Raw genomic sequence first — 19,000 nt, 5'->3', positions numbered from 1 at the left:
AGCCTTAGCCATGATATTAGCGATTATGACTTTTACTTCCATGAACTCACTCCTATGTGAACTTTCCTTTTATTACTTGAACGGCCTTGCCAATGTTGGTTTAGGCATAGGAAATTGAGTAGTTCACACGCCCATCTTCAATGTAAATAGCGACATCTTGTGCCCAAATCTCGTCGTCATAGGGGATAACAGTGGACATACCAAAGATCTAAGTCTACATGGGACATAACGGCATGGAATCCGTTCAGAATTGACCAAAAGAGGGCTGATTAATGTTTCATAGATTTCTGATGAGATTAAATAATATTACATGATCAACTTCACCAGCTTAAATGTTTAATTACACATATATACAAACAACAACAAGGTTACCAAAAACGAGCAGATAAGAAAAAGAGAGAAAAAAATAAAACTGGTGGCAGTAACCAAATTCAAGACAGTACTTCAATTGACCCTCCCCAGCACCACATTTCACGTTAGGAATTAAATTACACTTTAAAGGATCAAATTAGGCCATGAATACATGCTTGAACAAGAGGACCATAACACAGATCAAATACGATACATTTTATCCACAGGCAGCAATGTTCATGGGAGAGCCATGCAGACAAAGCGCATGGAAACAGTCGCGCTGTCCTCAGACGAGGTCAGAAATGGAGGGGAAACCCATGACCCTCATCTCCAGCCATTAGTCCACCGAGTACTTGACAATAGTCTGTTAATTAAAACAACCCACCTGTATAGACGGGTTGGCTCACAACGTCACGAAAGTGATCCAAGCGCATCGATGTGGCCCGGAATGCATGCGTTGTTATGATAGCTAGCAATAATAGTGAATTTCGTTTCGCATGGCCCGGTGCCCAAGGTGGGTAGGATAATTCACTTAAGACCTCCGTCTACCCGGGGCACCGGGCCATGCAAAACGAACTCCACAATTGCCAAGAACCTGCAACGCGTGGAATCGTAGGTGGCTCGTTGCAGCTTGTATCTTTTTATTGATACCCCATCTTGTTTAGAGGTGTTTTCGCTAGCTAGCTAACCAACAACTGTAACAATGTATTTGAGAGACAGCAAGTACTCATTGTGCATACATTGTGTATTTATGTTTTCAATAAACATTGAGACTAAATATAGTTTACATGTTGTCAACAATCTAAGACAGGGATGGCGAACTTTGGGGGTCACCAAAAATTCTGAACTCATCATGAGGTCTGGGTACCTACATCCGTACAGTCCCCCCCACATCCATACACACACATTGTATTTATTACATTTATTTAACTAGGCAAGTCAGTTAGGAACAAATTCTTATTTTCAATGACGGCCTAGGAACAGTGCCTTGTTCAGGGGCAGAACGACAGATTTTTACCTTGTCAGCTCGGGGATTTGATCTTGCAACCTTTTACTAGTCCAACCCTCTAACCACTAGGCTACCCTGCCGCCCCAACATGCCGTAAGAGCCAGCACTAACCTTTTGGGGGCCCTAAGGGAAATGTTGTTGACCCCCCTACCTTGCAAGCAAAACGTGACAGCGGAAAGAATAATATGCAGTTTTACAGCTAATTTCCTGATATTCTACCTTAGGGAGAGAAATGTTTGCTGTTTTTAATATGATATCTGAGTGAGTGACTAACAAAATCAATGGGGCCCCCCTGGTCGGTAATTAGACCAAGTTTAAATAGCTGGCAAGACTAATTTACCAATCTAAAAATTGTTAGCTGACATGGCTTAATTGAGTGACTGTCAGTGACTGACATAACATGAGAAAAACTGCTGATTCACAACCAAATTTGCCCAATCCTGATCTAAGCCAACCCGGTCTGGGTTTTTTTGCCCCATAGTTGCGCACGTGGTGATTTTGTTGCTAAACAAAACCGCCCCTGGCCTCAGTTGACGCGGCAGGCGCGAATCATCAGCAGCTGCAGGAGGATGAAGAGCGGTGAGACAATGAGACCGAACCACAGATCGCGCGCCTGCTCCTGCTCTGCCAGCTTCTGGCACAGCAGCACCTCACACACCAGCTTGAGGCTGAGCACCGTCAGCACCCATAGCAGCCTCAGCACTGCCAGCCTTTTCTCATTCTCCTGGTATAGCCGGATGGACACGATGGCTGTGAAGTAGGTGCTGAGGCCATCAGCGGCAAACAGAGGGATGAAGACCAGCCACCAGCTCATCCCAGAGTCAAAGAAGTCGGCCCGCAGTGCTACCAGCACGCTGAAGACCAGCAGAGCCCCCAGTTGGAGGAAGAGCTCAAAAGTGGCAAAGCCCAGCCATTGGACCAGCTCCCGCAGAGAGAACAGCATTGCCTTAAGGTGGAGGAAGTAGACGCAGGTGGACTGTTCAACCAGGGATGAGCTGGGGTATAGTCACTGGTTCGACTCAGGAGAGGTGATGTTCCAGACTCAGGGTGGTAAAGTGTGAAGGAAAGGAGACATGGACGTCTGGGAAGGAATCCACAGAAGGCAATAGAAGAGGAACTGCTGCACAGACGATAAAGCTCATCTACATCATTGAAGACAGTGGGGGGCAGAGAGGACGGAATACTGTGAGCCAGTGATGAGCTTCACATGTGGAGGATGTCTTCAAAGAATCAAGGTGTTCTGCCTTTATTTAGAAACAGAGATATTTTATTCAGAGCATGACAACAAAATTGAACTTACATTTATTGAAATGGCCATACACTGAACATCAAAGTGACAATAGCTGTTTACTTCAGTTCCCCTTTACCAAATTACATTGTAACAAGCGTGAAGTCGATTGAAACAAACGTATCAAAAGTTGCAAACATTGTTACAATCTGTAACATTAGTCTAGACGAAACTGATGTGTCGTTCAGAAATACAATGGTGAGAGGGTAGTGATGAGAGTTGAAATCGCAAACGAATAACGTAATAACTGTCTAGTAGCTAACCGATCAAATGCTGTATTGTCAGATTATTCGGATAGTTAGCTAACTAACGTTAGCTGAGGTACAGCCAGAAAGTGCTAGCACAATGAGCTAGCTCGCTATCTACAGTATCGAAGCCCTTCTTCATCTCATACTAGCTACTTACAATCACCACATGCAGCTATTTCTCCTTCTTTGCATGTGTCAACTGATGGGAGTTACTGTATAACATTACAAGGTTTTAACAACAGTTTGTGGTTTTACCTTAATTAATTGAGTTCCGATTTTTTCGTAATGTTTTCCTTCCTTCACTGAGATAGTGTACAATCGCGAGAACTTGTACGTTCACGGAATTTACGGTGGCCGGTTAGTGCGTGAGACTAGTGCAAGCGAAAGCCAAGGAGCAAGGACGTACTGTACAAGGTAAGAACACGAACATTAACCTTGTTGTATGTTAGTTTATGCTGATAAATTATCTTTTGGATGTTGCAAGGTGAACAAGTTATACATCTGTGGAATATGAGCAGGAGGAGTTGCAAGTGTGCTTGCTATGGTCGTTTGGTGTATATCGCTGGCCAGTTTGATAGCACATGATTCTTGATCGAATAAGTTGAAGTTAGCTTTCTGTCATTACATTTAATTGTTTTAAACCTATTGTTTAATAACAGATTTAGCTTAATCATTACTAATAGTAGGTGTTTTATGTCATAAAACACAATATTGTAAGCTTGCTTGCTAAATCAGTCATTTACCTAACGTTGTATTTTTATTTTATCAAACGCGCTTTTTTTTTGTCAGGTATCGTTTTAACGTTACTCCTCTCCAGCTGTGAACTTTTGATGTCTGGTGTCAAAGCATGCATTTTGCTTCTCTGGTCCGCGTGCTTGTGGATAGTTCCTAAGAAAATAGGAATTATCCACGGACTCTCTCTCCACCCATTTGATTGGGATATAATTACCTGGTTATTTGAATAAAATCAGCCATTTTAATATAGATGTAGACCTTTTCATGTTAATAATCTTTAAATTATATAATTAAACGGATCTGGGATGTGCTTTCATAAATGTGAACAATTACTCTTGCTCAAGTTGTGTGAAAACCAGCATTATTACTGCTGTCACTCAGGGTCATCCAATTGTTATGTTTAAGTCGGGTTTCACGCATGCATGGTCAGTTAATGTGGGTGCATGTGTAAACCATTCTCTCATTCCAATGCATCTCAGAAATGTGGGCGTGAATATACGTGCCATTGTCAAACACCTCTCTCTTCCTCTCTCTCAGGGCAAAGATGCAACCGGTCGAGTCTCTCCTCCACAGTGGCTATTTCCACCCAACACTCAGATACTGGCAGACCTGTGCCTCAGACTTGAGACCTGAGAACCTCATCTACCCCATCTTCATCACGTAATGTCTCTCCTCTACCACATAGACACTAGGATGTCTTGATGTTGTGATACAAATGTCAAAGTAAGGTAAACTGTACAGTACCAGTGAGAAGTTTGGACATACCAACTCATTCAATGGTTTTTCTTTATTTGTACAATTTTCCACATTGTAGAATAATAGTGAAGACATCAAAACTATGAAATAGCACATATGTTTAAATTTTTTTTAATTTAAATGAGCATATGTGGGAACTCCTTTAAGACTGCTGGAAAAGCATTCCTCATGAAGCTGGCTGAGAGAATGCCAAGAGTGTGCAAAGTTGTCATCAAGGCAAAGGGTGGCTACTTTGAAGAATTTCAAATATAAAATATATTTTGATTTGTTCTTTTTTGTTTACTACATGATTCCATATGTGTTATTTCATAGTTTTGATGTCTTCACTATTATTCTACAATGTAGAAAATAGTCAAATTACAGAAAAGCCCTTGAATGAGGTGTGTCTAAACTTTTGACTGGTACTGTATATATTTGGATGGCTATGTGTTTTTGTGACATGGCAGCTTTCTGGTTCTTTTCTCCAACAGTGACAGTCCTGATGCTGTGGAGCCCATCGCTAGTCTACCTGGCCAGGCCAGGTAATGACTCCAGATTACCTGTTCATTTGGTTTATAATCTCAGCTATGATAATTGCTCATCTATGCTGGGTACAGTAGTTGAATACCCCCAATGTGCTATTAATTTATCATGTATTGTAATCATATTTTAAAACATATGACTTTGAAACAAAAATACTTTAAATTTGAATTATAATGGCTATCTGATTGAGTGAGAATGAGCAGGGGATGGGACCATTGAGAGCAAGGCTGTGACCTCCAGATAAATACTGTGAGGCAGGGTGGATCCAGAGCCAACAACTGGGCCAAGATAAGAAGAGAATCCATTAGCTTTTTGTCCCTCACAACCCTCCCTTATCATGCACCATTTGGTTACAATAAAGTAGGCTGTAAACCAATACTGAGCCCTAAGCCTTGGTACTATTACGTGTCAGAGTTGAAAATACTGTGTCTATAGATCAAATCAAAGTTTATTTGTCACGTGCGCCAAATACAACAGGTGTAGACCTTACAGTGAAATGCTTACTTACATGCTCTAACCAATAGTGCAAAAAAGGTATTAGGTGAACAATAGGTAAGTAAAGAAATAAAAAGACAGTGAAAAATAACAGTAGCGAGGCTTTATACAGTAGCGAGGCTATAAAAGTAGCGAGGCTACACACAGACACCGGTTAGTCAGGCTGATTTGAGGTAGTATGTACATGTAGATATGGTTAAAGTGACTATGCGTATGTGATGATGGGTGGTGGGACACAATGCAGATAGCCCGGTTAGCCAATGTGCGGGAGCACTGGTTGGTCTGCCCATTGAGGTAGTATGTACATGAATGTATAGTTAACGTGACTATGCATATATGATAAACAGAGAGTAGCAGCAGCGTAAAAGAGGGGTTGGGGGGGCACACAATGCAAATAGTCCGGGTAGCCATTTGATTACCTGTTCAGGAGTCTTATGGCTTGGGGGTATTAACTGTTGAGAAGCCTTTTTGTCATAGACTTGGCACTCCGGTAGTTATCTAACTTCGGTAGTTATCTAACTTACTAAGACTGATTTGGTTTGTTGCCCAAGACAAACATGATTTTAGGTTATGGAGATCAAATACATCACAATGCATTGCTAATGAAGTGCCACTATGTAATTGCTTGCCTCAAAGTTGTATTGAAATAGCACTTTGTTGTTTGTCCATTCCCTGTGTCTCCCTCAATCAAATTGTTTTCTCCTCTCAGATATGGAGTGAATAAACTGGAGGGCATGCTACGCCCCCTTGTGGAGAAGGGCTTGAAGTGTGTGCTGATTTTTGGAGTGCCCGCAAAAATAGCTAAGGTACCAGTAAACTGTACTGAACAAAAATATAAACGCAACATGTAAAGTGTTGGTCCCATGTTTCATGAGCTGAACTAAAAGAGCCCTGAAATTTTCCATACAGACAAAAAGCTTTATTTCTCTACAATTTTGTGCACAAATTTGTTTACATCCCTGTTAGTGAGCATTTCTCATTTGCTGAGATAGACGATCCACCTCACAGGTGCTGTAATATCAAGAAGCTGTTTAAACAGCATGATCATTATACAGGTGCACCTTGTGCTGGGGACAATAAAAGGCCACTCTAAAATGTGCAGTTTTGTCACACAACACAATAACACAGATGTCTCAAGTTTTGAGGGAGCATGCAATTGTCATGCCGACTGCAGGAACATCCACCAGAGGTGTTATCAGAGAATTTAATATTAATTTCTCTACCATAAGCCGCCTCCAACGTCATTGGAGAGAATTTGGGAGTACTTCCAACCAGCCTCACAACCGCAGACCATGTGTAACCACACCAGCCCAGGACCTCCACATCCGGCTTTTTCGGTATCGTCTGAGACCAGCAACCCGGACAGCTGATGAAACTGAGGAGTATTTGTCTGTAATAAATATTAAATACGATTCACGAGTTGATTTAAAACCTATGCTTAACCTTTTATCATGGTTGGTGTTTTGACGGATTTGTCTAAAATGGTGTGACATAAAACAACTTTTCTTTCCTTGCATTTATGGCAGTGTAAATTGTCGTTATATCATATTATGCATTAATCAGTTAAATTAGACATTGAACTTGAACCCTTTAAGAATCCTGGATCTAGCTGTTGGACAGTTTTTTTGTAACTCAGAAATGCAGTGTAACTACGTAACATTTAGTTTCTCCTTATGTTACGTGGTGATAATCAAATCAATTATGTACGCGATTGCAAAATGGAATAATTCTAACCAAAAGAGTCACCTTACCTTGATACTTAAAACCTAAGTCAATACTGTCATTAAATTAGTTCTTCAATAATTATGCATAATACTTGTTGGATGCGCATTTGTGTCCAGTTGATGTTACACCAGTGGAATTATCACATGTCATCTGATCCAGGAAGGAATTGTCAGAATGACAGTCAAGTGATGAACAGCTGTTGTGATAGTGCATGCGATGCAACAACAGCCCAAGTGCCGGAAAAAAGGTGTTGACAAGGAATGTCCCGAATATTTTGGTGTCTCAGTCCTCACATTGGTGAAGACAGTTGTGCCTGGATCCACATTGGATCTAATATCCCTAGCGAATTGATATTGATCATCTGTTGTTGTCTGCTTGATTAACAGCAGGGTCTCGTTAGATTTAACAGAGAAGACATTAAGATAATGAGTTTATGTTTTTGTGCCACAGATTGGACAGAGTTTACTGTGCACAATTGTGTAGGATATTCTGGATATTATGACAAACGACTGCCTAGTGGTCTTATTCACCATATAATCAGGTAATGAATTAACATTACAAATACATTTTGTTTTCCATGTTACACCTGCAATATAATTTTTTTTGGGGGGGGGGGGGGGGTTCTATATTTGGCCCTACATGTACAATTTATATAAATTATACAATTGTATAACATTGCGGTCCTTAAATTACAATGAAGTGCTTGAAAAAGTCCCTGAAAGTCCTTGAATTTTGCTTGCCAATGTCGTTATGAACCCTGCTAAGAGTATGTATAGTCCTAGGCCTACAGTCATGGCCAAAAGTTTTGAGAATGACACAAATATAAATGTTCATCAAGTCTGCTGCCTCAGTTTGTAGGATGGCAATTTACATATACTCCAGAATGTTATGAAGAGTGATAGGATTAATTGAAATTAATTGCAAAGTCCCTCTTTGCCATGCAAATGAACTGAATCCCCCAAAAACATTTCCACTACATTTCAGCCCTGCCACAAAAGGACCAGCTGACATCATGTCAGTGATTCTCTCGTTAACACAGGTGTGAGTGTTGACGAGGATAAGGCTGGAGATCACTCTGTCATGCTGATTGAGTTCGAATAACAGACTCAAAGCTTCAAAAGGAGGGTGGTGCTTGGAATCATTGTTCTTCCTCTGTCAGCCATGGTTACCTGCAAGGAAACACGTGCCGTCATCATTGCTTTGCACAAAAAGGGCTTCACAGGCAAGGATATTGCTGCCAGTAAGATTGCACCTAAATCAACCATTTATCGGATCATCAAGAACTTCAAGGAGAGCGGTTCAATTGTTGTGAAGAAGGCTTCAGGGCGCCCAAGAAAGTCCAGCAGGCGCCAGGACCATCTCCTAAAGTTGATTCAGCTGCAGGATCGGGGCACCACCAGTACAGAGCTTGCTCAGGAATGGCAGCAGGCAGGTGTGAGTGCATCTGCACGCACAATGAGGTGAAGACTTTTGGAGGATGGCCTGGTGTCAAGAAGGGCAGCAAAGAAGCCACTTCTCTCCAGGAAAAACATCAGGGACAGACTGATATTCTGCAAAAGGTACAGGGATCGGACTGCTGAGGACTGGGGTAAAGTCATTTTCTCTGAAACCCCTTTCCGATTGTTTGGGGCATCCGGAAAAAAGCTTGTCCGGAGAAGACAAGGTGAGCGCTACCATCAGTCCTGTGTCATGCCAACAGTAAAGCATTCTGAAACCATTCATGTGTGGGATTGCTTGTCAGCCAAGGGAGTGGGCTCACTCACAATTTTGCCTAACACAGCCATGAATAAAGAATGGTACCAACACATCCTCCGAGAGCAACTTCTCCGAACCATCCAGGAACAGTTTGGTGACGAACAATGGCTTTTCCAGCATGATGGAGCACCTTGCCATAAGGCAAAAGTGATAACTAAGTGGCTCGGGGAACAAAACATCAATATTTTAGGTCCATGGCCATGAAACTCCCCAGACCTTAATCCCATTGAGAACTTGTGGTCAATCCTCAAAAGGCGGGTGGACAAACAAAAACCAACAAATTCTGACAAACCCAAGCATTGATTATGCAAGAATGGGCTGCCATCAGTCAGGCTGTGGCCCAGAAGTTAATTGACAGCATGCCAGGGCGGATTGCAGAGGTCTTGAAAAAGAAGGGTCAACACTGCAAATATTGACCCTTTGCATCAACTTCATGTAATTGTCAATAAAAGCCTTTGACACTTACAAGCATTTCATAATTACACTTCAGTATTCCATAGTAACATCTGACAAAAATATCTAAAGACGAAGCAGCAAACTTTGTGGAAATTAATATTTGTGTCATTCTCAAAACTTTTGGCCACGACTGTATGTTCTTGTTGTATAGGTGGAGTTATGGGCCAATATGCATATATTCATTTTTACTCCTCTAAGTACACATGTGGAACTGCATGAAAATCATTTTTGTTTGTTTTAAACCATTTTGTAGTGTTGATCCCAATATCACACATTGGCCCTATTTATTTATAGAAAGACCAATACAGATGTAGGATCTTAATTTGACCACTTTTGTTGAGACTTTTTCTGCACAGCAGGACATGCAAACCTGTAGTGTATTCAAGGTTTAAAAAGTATTCTTAAGTTAGTAATTTCCACTTTAACATTTCAGACTTGATTTACCTTAATGTAAAATGTATCAACCCCTACAATAAATGTAAATTAATTATAATCAACATAATAATTCACAATTATTAACCTGCTGTAGCAAACTGGCTCAATTTAAGATCCTATATCTGTATGCACTTGTAAACTTAGTATGTATTTAAAAGGCTGACGCCAGCTTTCTTGCACACCTTGTCATCCTCTCAGGATGAGAGAGGTTCGGGTGCAGACACAGACAATACTCCGGCTGTGTTGGCTGTGAAGAAGATAAAGTCTCTTTTCCCTGACCTGCTGATGGCCTGTGACGTCTGCCTCTGTCCCTACACCTCACATGGACACTGTGGTCAGTCACTCTCTATCACATTCCATTTATCTAAAACTAATGCAAATATAATTTATTTTGATTGACAGTACATTGTTATAAGACTGCCCTCTGATTCTCCCTCAGGAATCTTGCGGGAGGATGGCACTCTGGACAATAGTGCCAGTTGCCAACGTTTGGCAGAAGTGGCATTGGCCTATGCCCGCGCTGGTGAGTTTGGTCACTCCTCACCCCTCTGTTTTCTACTCTCACTTCTAAAAATAATGTTTATCAATACCAATGTTGGTATTGTTTATGGGGCCTTATACCCATGTCAATAGTTTAAGATCTCTTGTTCGTCTCGTACAGGCTGTCACATCATTGCACCCTCTGATATGATGGATGGGCGAGTGGGAGCTATCAAACATTCACTGATGTCCAATGACATGGGCAACAAGGTAACAGATGGGAGCACTAGTTTGTACATAAAAATAGAACGCATATTCATATGGACTCAATAAGGAAAGGAAAACTCGCTGTAAGGAAATCCTCAGTAAGGAAGCCATTTGCTAAAAGGCAGAATTTTCTGAATGAAAATGTCCAAGAAAATACATGTATTTCCTCCTCCTCCTCAGGTGTCAGTGCTGAGTTACAGTGCCAAGTTTGCTTCCTGTTACTATGGTCCCTTCAGGTAACAATTGATTGTAAAACTTAAGATGGGCAGAAAAGGCATTACTTACGCGTTACCATTTGTCAAGATGTTCTAAGATCTATTATTATGTGTGTGTAGAGATGCAGCACAGTCCAAGCCAGCATTTGGAGATAGGCGCTGTTATCAGCTGCCGTCCGGTGCAAGGGGCCTGGCACTACGAGCTGTGGTAAGAAAGTGTCTGAAGTGCGTCCATGTGTATTAGGGGGAGATCGTGTTTGTGTCAGAGATCTTCTGTTTACCCAGCTGGTTGAGATTTTGTTTATGGTTTTATCTCAGGACAGAGATGTCAAGGAGGGAGCAGATATGCTGATGGTGAAGCCAGGACTACCCTATCTGGACATAGTGAGGGAGGTCAAAGACAAGGTCAGTATGTTCTCCCTCATTAACCCCTTTCTCTGTCTGGTAACAGTGTTTCAGGCTCTGGGAGTGGTGTTGATAGTTTGAGCTAAATAACCACACCACACTAAATTCACATGCAAGGGTACACAAACAAGCTTTTCATCAGTTATGAAGACTACAAAACTTGCCTCTTTCGCTTCTCTTCTGACATGAACTCAGCAAAAAAAGAAACGTCCCTTTTTCAGGACCCTGTCTTTCAAAGATAATTCGTAAAAATCCAAATAACTTCACAGATCTCCATTTTAAAGGGATTAAACACTGTTTCCCATGCTTGTTCAATGAACCATAAACAATTAATGAACATGCACTTGTGGAACGGTCGTTAAGACACTAACAGCTTACAGATGGTAGGCAATTTAAGGTCATAGTTATGAAAACTTAGGACACTAAAGAGGCCTTTCTACTGACTCTGAAAAACACCAAAAAAAGATCCTCAGGGTCCCTGCTCATCTGCGTGAACTTCCCTTAGACATGCTGCAAGGAGGCATGAGGACTGCAGATGTGGCCAGGGCAATAAATTGCAATGTCCGTACTGTGAGATGCCTAAGACAGCGCTACAGGGAGACAGGACGGACATCGTCCTCGCAGTGGCAGACCACGTGTAACAACACCTGCACAGGATCGGTACATCCGAACATCACACCTGCGGGACAGGTACAAGATGGCAACAACTGCCTGAGTTACACCAGCAACGCACAATCCCCCCATCAGTGCTCAGACTGTCCGCAATAGGCTGAGAGAGGCTGGACTGAGGGCTTGTAGGCCTGTTGTAAGGCAGGTCCTCACCAGACATCACCGTCACCTATGGGCACAAAGCCACTGTCGCTGGACCAGACAGGACTGGCAAAAAGTGCTCTTCACTGAAGAGTCGCGGTGGTCGGATTCGCGTTTATCGTCGAAGGAATGAGTGTTACACCGAGGCCTGTACTCTGGAGCGGGATCAATTTGGAGGTGGAGGGTCCGTCATGGTGTGGGGCGGTGTGTCACAGCATCATTAGACTGAGCTTGTTGTCATTGCAGGCAATCTCAACGCTGTGCGTTACAGGGAAGACATCCTCCTCCCTCATGTGGTACCTTTCCTGCAGGCTCATCCTGACATGACCCTCCAGCATGACAATGCCACCAGCCATACTGCTTGTTCTGTGCGTGATTTCCTTCAAGACAGGAATGTCAGAGTTCTGCCATGGCCAGCAAAGAGCCAGGATCTCAATCCCATTGAGCATGTCTGGGACCTGTTGGATCGGAGGGTGAGGGCTAGGGCCATTCCCCCCAGAAATGTCCGGGAACTTGCAGGTGCCTTGGTGGAAGAGTGGGGTAACATCTCACAGCAAGAACTGGCAAATCTGGTGCAATTCATGAGGAGGAGATGCACTGCAGTACTTAATGCAGCTGGTGGCCACACCAGATACAGACTGTTACTTTTGATTTTGACCCCCCTTTTGTTCAGGGACACACAATTCCATTTCTGTTAGTCACATGTCTGTGGAACTTGTTCAGTTTATGTCTCAGTTGTTGAATCTTGTTATGTTCATACAAATATTTGCATATGTTAAGTTTGCTGAAAATAAACCCAGTTGACAGTGAGAGGACGTTTCTTTTTTTGCTGAGTTTACACGTTTTCACTATCTTTCACAATAGTTTTATCTGCTCCATCGCTTTCTTACCATCCTTCTCTGGTCTCTTCCAGCACCCCACTCACCCACTGGCAGTGTATAACGTGTCAGGGGAGTTTGCCATGCTGTGGCATGGGGCCCAGGCTGGAGCTTTTGACCTGCGCACCGCTGTACTGGAGTCTATGACTGCCTTCCGCAGGGCAGGTGAGAGGGGATGGGAGACTTTGGGTCTGGAGGAACAGTGCTCTGTTCTCTATAGAGAGAGTGAGTTCTACTGCTCTAGTTCTATATTCTTCCCTCTGCTCTAGGTGCTGACATCATCATCACCTACTACACACCTCAACTGCTCACCTGGCTGAAAGAGTAACAGACAGAAGGATGGACATAGAGATGGATCATGTGACAAACTCCTTTTTACCAAGCTATGCAAGGCTGACCTACACTGACAAATGGTGTCTATTCAAACCAAACTGACATGTGAGAACAGGCAATCTATCTTCATACATTCATTTACAGTTTATTTTTCTATATAACATTGTTACGACATTGTTTTTTTTTGCTTTGTGTGCAGCAACCACTAATTGTCACCAGAGGTGGGAGTCTTGGAGCTAGTAGACACTTTTGTAAAGCTTATCAAATTCGCTTTGAAGGGTTTGTCTAATGTTAGATGAAAGAATGGTAATATAAAATATGTTTTGTGTTTTTGGTTTATGGGCATTATTTACTATTTCTATAGTTTTCTAAATAGAGTATCATGAATATAGGCCTTGAGTTTTTATAGTTTGTTCTGTAACGTCTGTAATAGCTCTGGCTTTAGCGCTGACATTTAGCCGTGGTTGTAAGGTTGGGTCAAGAAACCTGTAAAGCTATTTTTTACCAGGGTAAATGATCCTGGTAAAAAAGCTACAATCAAGTCTGAAATATGCTCCATCAAGTAACATTTTCTTAATTACATATAACCTTGTTCAATACGTTTGTCATAGATTTGACTAAATATAATGAAAGCAAAATAGGTTGCAGTTCAGCCACACTCAACTCTGCTGGTTACCTTCTGTACTTGGGTGTTGTCAGATATATCCACCTCCCAAACAAGGAGTTTACAGACAAGTCGTCATTATCCCAAGCACAGAGGAAAAGTACCGGCTAGCCATATGCAGAACTATCTAATTCTGTACTAATCAGTGAAATCTTGAAGGAAGGATGCATTTTCAAAGTACTAAAACCCTACCCCTAGTCCCTATCTAAAATAGCCATCTAAGGGAGAATCTTATTGGCTGGAGGGTTTTCACTGGATGGTGCTCCTTTGAAGACTGTCCACACATCCTCCCCTGCAAAATAGAAAAACAGGTAGAAGTTTAACATGCTTTACTCAGCTACTGTACCTACACACACCCATAGATTCGACAGGAGAACAACACATGAAACTGGATGTGAACTAGACATACACATTTTGGCAGGTCAAAACACTTACCCCTGAGCTGGTATTGTCATCCTGTAGCTGATTTGATCTTTCCTGAGGGGCAGCAGCAGGAAGCTATGCTGTCAGCCACATAGGACAGCGCTGAGAAGGGACACAATTTGTTAATGTGCAATATTACAGTATGTGTCTGTTTCAGTGCTTTCATGTATTTTCCTCGTCCTATGTTTATTACTTATATACTAGGGCTCTTCGTTAGGAGAACAGATTTTTTAACTCCAGTGAATTTCAAAGCTTTCTATTTGTCTGCCAATCTTTTGTCATCTGTAAATGATGCACAATCGAGAGCATCCTGTCATCACCGCCGTGTACGGCAACTGCACCGCCCTTAACTGCAAGGCTCTCCAGAGGGTAGTGCGGTCTGCACAACGCATCACCGGGGGCAAACTAGCTGCCCTCCGTGACACCTACAGCGCCTGATGTCACAGGAAGGCCAAAAAGATCAAGGACAACAACCACCTGAGCCACTGCCTGTTCACCCTGCTATCATCCAGAAGCTGGGACCGAGAGACTGGGACCGAGAGACTGAAAAACAGCTTCTATCTCAAGGCCATCAGACTGTTAAACAGCCATCACTAACATAGAGAGGCTGCTGTCAACATACAGACTCAAATCTCTGGCCACTTTAATAAATTGACTTAATAAAGGTATCACTAGTCACCTTAAATAATGGCACTTTAATAATGTTTACATATCCTACATTACTCATCTCATATGTATATACTTTTCTATACCATCTACTGCATCTTGCCTATGCTGCACGGCCATCGCTCATCCATATATTTATATGTACATATTCTTATTCATCCCTTACATTTGTGTGTATAAGGTAGTTGTGAATTTGCTAGATTAGTAGAACTTTACAGTAGATCACAGTTCCGATTATTCACAATACAATCCTGTACTTTAGTCTACCTGCAAGGAGAACCAGCAAAGCCATGCGACAGGCTGGTAAAATGATACCACCCCTATCAGGTTTCAAGTTGTAACTCCTTGGCCAATTGAGAAAAATCCTAACCATTCTCTTATAGGTGTCTTATTTTGATGAGCATGAAAAGGAATTACTCTTTAGAAAATGGTAAATTATTGCATTCATTGAATAGTGCGTACAATTGAGATTTTAGTTAAAGATTGAGTAAATGATGGTATATTAGACTTGTAATTATTTGCAATATAATGTTGTAATTTTCTTACCGCTGAAGATGAGTCACAACATGGGTTGGCTTCAGAAGATGATCTTGGTCATAGACTATATGGGTTGTGGTAGGTAGCTTGTAGTCACGAGCTGAAGAAAGGTGCTCAGTTCTATGCAAGTGCTCTAGCTGTTGGTGTGTGCAGACTGCACAGACAAGCCAATGAGAGAACATTCATCACAGATGCCTGCATCAGCAATTATGTGTGAATAATGCAGAGGAAACGCACTCTGCTAAACTGTGAACAAATTTCTTTGTCAAATATTTTCAACAAATACATGATTTTGCTCATTCTATTTTCCTCTACCCCAGAAGACATTGAGTAGGCCCATCTTTTATACACACAATATATATTGTGTATTTGTTTACTGCTTACTATTGTTATTAGTTTTACCCCTGGTTTTAATGTCTGGTTTACCATTCTGATTAAATGGCGAGTGTTGTGAAATCCACTTGTCGGGTCTGTAACATGTGGGACAGGAGACTTCTCGCGTTTGTCACTAGTTACCACAAACCACCCGATTAGACTACAATCACACTCATAACTATGGTTAACTCCGCTTATTTTTACCATGTATCTAATTAAAAAGGATTTTAAACCTAACCATACTGCTAACATTAAATGAATACCAAAAAAAACGAATTTATGTTTTCATATTTTTTTTTACAATCAAGTCTTACAGGTGCAGATCATTGTCATTTTTTCCCTGGTTAGCTAGCTACAGTAGCTACCTTGGTTAGCCATTTGATTCGTCTCCATAAAGATTGTCGACGGGCAGGTGGTTCACGTTTTCATATTATACAAATTTATATTGGGGGGGAAAAGTAGTTATTGATATAGATGAATGTTTAATGAAGGATACACACTGGCAAAGTGAAATTTAGAAACCTATGACAGCTAACGTTAGCTTGTAGCTTATCTAGCTATCGCGTAACGTTAGCTAGGTAATGTTAACTTAGGTACTTTAGTTAGCGAGCTGAAAGTTTTTGCTTCCCTAAATGTGTAGCTTTAAATGTATTCATCACACATTACAAAACAAACCGTAGCGAGTATTGTCTGTTTTCATTTGACTGTTCTTTTTAGTTGGAGGTATGTAGAACATAGCTAATTGTTGATGCCGGTAACGTAACTAGCAGGCCTTTGATCAATACTAAGTTATATTAACGTTATACATAAGTCATTGGACGACGCTTCTATGAGGAGTTTTAAGAGCCCCGACGCTCGGTCGGATATTATTAACATGCATCACTTGCGGTACCGTTTTTGAAGCATAAGGACCATAACTTTCATATCAGCGATAAATCATTTTCAATAAACAGCAGGTTAAATTGACACACAGGTTTATGGTTCCCACACAGCCACATGTCCATGTTACAGCGCTTGTTTACGGGAGACAGAGTGGACTAACGTTACCTGCATCTCCCAACACCTGTGTGTAAACTGAAGAAAGATACCCCAAACGGGTTATCGTTGAAAAATACTGTCGGCTGCAACTGTGTTAAAATTGATTAAAACAGTGTACATTTTGCGTTTGTAAAATTATTTTTTGGTCCAGGCACACCAAGACAGTTGTGAAGCGGGCACGACAAAACCTATTCCCCCTCAGGAGACTGAAAAGATTTGGCATGGGTCCTCAGATCCTCAAAAGGTTCTACAGCTGCACCATTGAGAGCATCCTGACTGGTTGCATCACTGCCTGGTATGGCAACTGCTCGGCCTCCGACTGCAAGGCACTATAGAGGGTAGTGCGAACGGCCCAGTACATCACTGGGGCCAAGCTTCCTGCCATCCAGGACCTCTATACCAGGCGGTGTCAGAGGAAGGCCCTAAAAATTGTCAAAGACTCCAGCCACCCTAGTCAAGCCATAAGACTCCTGAACATCTAGTCAAATGGCTACCCAGACTATTTGCTGTGCCACCCCCAACCCCCTCTTTACACCACTGCATAGTCACTTTAATAACTCTACCTACATGTACATACTACCTCAACTAACCGGTGCCCCCGCACATTGTATTGGTACCCCCCTGTATAAAGTCTCCACTGCAGCTCCGTCGATGAGAATGGGGGCGTGCTCAGTCCTCTTTTTCATATAATCCACAATCATCTCCTTTGTCTTGATCACGTTGAGAGAGAGGTTGTTGTCCTGGCACCACACGGCCAGGTCTCTGACCTCCTCCCTATAGGCTGTCTCGTCATTGTTGGGGATCAGGCCTACCACCGTTGTCATCAGCAAATTTAATGATGGTGTTGGAGTCGTGCCTGGCCCTGCAGTCATGAGTGAACAGGGAGTACAGGAGGGGACTGAGCACGCACCCCTGAGGGGCCCCTGTGTTGAGGATCAGTGTGGCGGATGTGTTTTTACCTACCCTTACCACCTGGGAGCGGCCCGTCAGGAAGTCCAGGATCCAGTTTCAGAGGGAGGTGTTTAGTCCCATTGTCCTTAGCTTAGTGATGAGCTTTGAGGGCACTGGTGTTGAACGCTGAGCTATAGTCAATGAATAGCATTCTCACATAGGTGTTGCTTTTGTCCAGGTTGTAAAGGGCAGTGTGGAGTGCAATAGAGATTGCGTCATCTGTAGATCTGTTGGGGTGGTATGTAAATTGGTGTGGGTCTAGGGTTTCTGGGATGATGGTGTTGATGTGAGCTATGACCAGCCTTTCAAAGCACTTCATGGCTACAGACGTGAGTGCTACGGGTCGGTAGTCATTTAGGCAGGTTACATTAGTGTTCTTGGGCACAGGGACTATGGTGGTCTGCTTAGAACATGTTGGTATTAGACTCAGACAGGGAGAGGTTGAAAATGTCAGTGAAGACACTTGCCAGTTGGTCAGCGCATGCCCAGAGCACATGTCCTGGTAATCCGTCTGGCCCTGCGGCCTTGTGAATCTTGACCTGTTTAAAGGTCTTATTCACATTGGCTGCAGAGAGTGTGATCACACAGTCATCTGGGACAGCTGGTGCTTTTATGCGCGTTTCAGTGTTATTTGCCTTGAAGCGAACAGAAGTAGTTTAGCTCGTCTGTTAGGCTCGTGTCACTGGGCAGCTCTCGACTGTGCTTCCCTTTGTAGTCTGTAATGGTTTGCAAGCCCTGCCACATCTGACGACCGTCAGAGCCGGTGTAGTACGATTCGATCTTAGTCCTGTATTGACGCTTTGCCTGTTTGATGGTTCGTCGGAGCCTAATACCAATACTATGTATCAGAATAATTATTTCCCTGTGCTGTTCCCTTGAAGAATGTCAGGATGGACGATGGCTCAGGCCTGCAAGACAGCCTGGTGCTGGAGATCTTCCTGCGACTCCCCCACGACGCTGTGCTGAGCACTGGCCTGGCCTGCAGACAGTGGCTGGCAGTGTCCAGAGATGAGTTCCTGTGGAGGGAATTGTTCTATAGCTACTACCGAATCACCCACTCTGTGCCCAGACACCCTTGTAGGCCACATAGAACACCAGGCAGCAGATTTGGGCTAATTCCATTTCAACCCATTCAATACTGTAAATTATGGAAAGTTGGAAAGTCAGACGTTAATTTGAAGCT

The 19,000-nt window shown here is 42.5% G+C and overlaps 3 protein-coding genes and 1 long non-coding RNA gene across 5 annotated transcripts in view; 2 read left to right on the top strand and 2 right to left on the bottom strand.

Annotated features, from left to right (window-relative positions):
* Nucleotides 1-323: 323 nt before the first annotated feature.
* tmem203 (transmembrane protein 203) lies at nt 324-3,295 on the bottom strand. The gene is made up of 2 exons (XM_014135101.3): nt 3,152-3,295; nt 324-2,604 (listed from the first exon to the last, which is right to left on the bottom strand). The coding sequence occupies exon 2, from the start codon at nt 2,301-2,303 to the stop codon at nt 1,887-1,889; it is 417 nt and encodes a 138-aa protein (XP_013990576.1). The 5' UTR covers nt 2,304-2,604; nt 3,152-3,295; the 3' UTR covers nt 324-1,886.
* Nucleotides 3,272-13,490, top strand: alad (aminolevulinate dehydratase). The gene is given in 12 exon segments (NM_001140852.1): nt 3,272-3,310; nt 4,169-4,291; nt 4,858-4,908; nt 6,114-6,210; nt 9,974-10,109; nt 10,215-10,298; nt 10,437-10,525; nt 10,703-10,758; nt 10,858-10,945; nt 11,056-11,142; nt 12,866-12,995; nt 13,100-13,490. Coding segments are annotated over 11 exon segments (993 nt in total). The 5' UTR covers nt 3,272-3,310; nt 4,169-4,175; the 3' UTR covers nt 13,159-13,490.
* Nucleotides 13,285-19,000, bottom strand: part of LOC106566760 (uncharacterized) — a 14,967-nt gene continuing 9,251 nt past the window's right edge. Inside the window, exons 2-4 of one of the 2 annotated variants that reach the window (XR_006757994.2) lie at nt 15,463-15,607; nt 14,263-14,352; nt 13,285-14,119 (exon numbers count right to left, since the gene is read on the bottom strand). This is a non-coding gene — a long non-coding RNA (uncharacterized LOC106566760). Of the gene's footprint in view, nt 14,120-14,262; nt 14,353-15,462; nt 15,939-19,000 lie in introns of those variants that run through there. The other variant, XR_006757993.2, reaches the window with a different exon arrangement.
* The window catches only part of fbxw5 (F-box and WD repeat domain containing 5), a 14,493-nt gene continuing 11,744 nt past the window's right edge, over nt 16,252-19,000 (top strand). Inside the window, 1 exon segment of the mRNA XM_014135115.3 lies at nt 16,252-18,894. Within this exon segment, the coding sequence (XP_013990590.2) occupies nt 18,708-18,894 (187 nt within the window). The 5' untranslated portion in view covers nt 16,252-18,707.

The sequence above is a fragment of the Salmo salar genome, chromosome 01 (assembly GCF_965601325.2).
Source record: "Salmo salar chromosome 01, fSalSal1, whole genome shotgun sequence".
Taxonomy (NCBI): Eukaryota; Metazoa; Chordata; class Actinopteri; order Salmoniformes; family Salmonidae; genus Salmo; species Salmo salar.
This window is presented reverse-complemented; position numbering and strand designations above follow the sequence as displayed.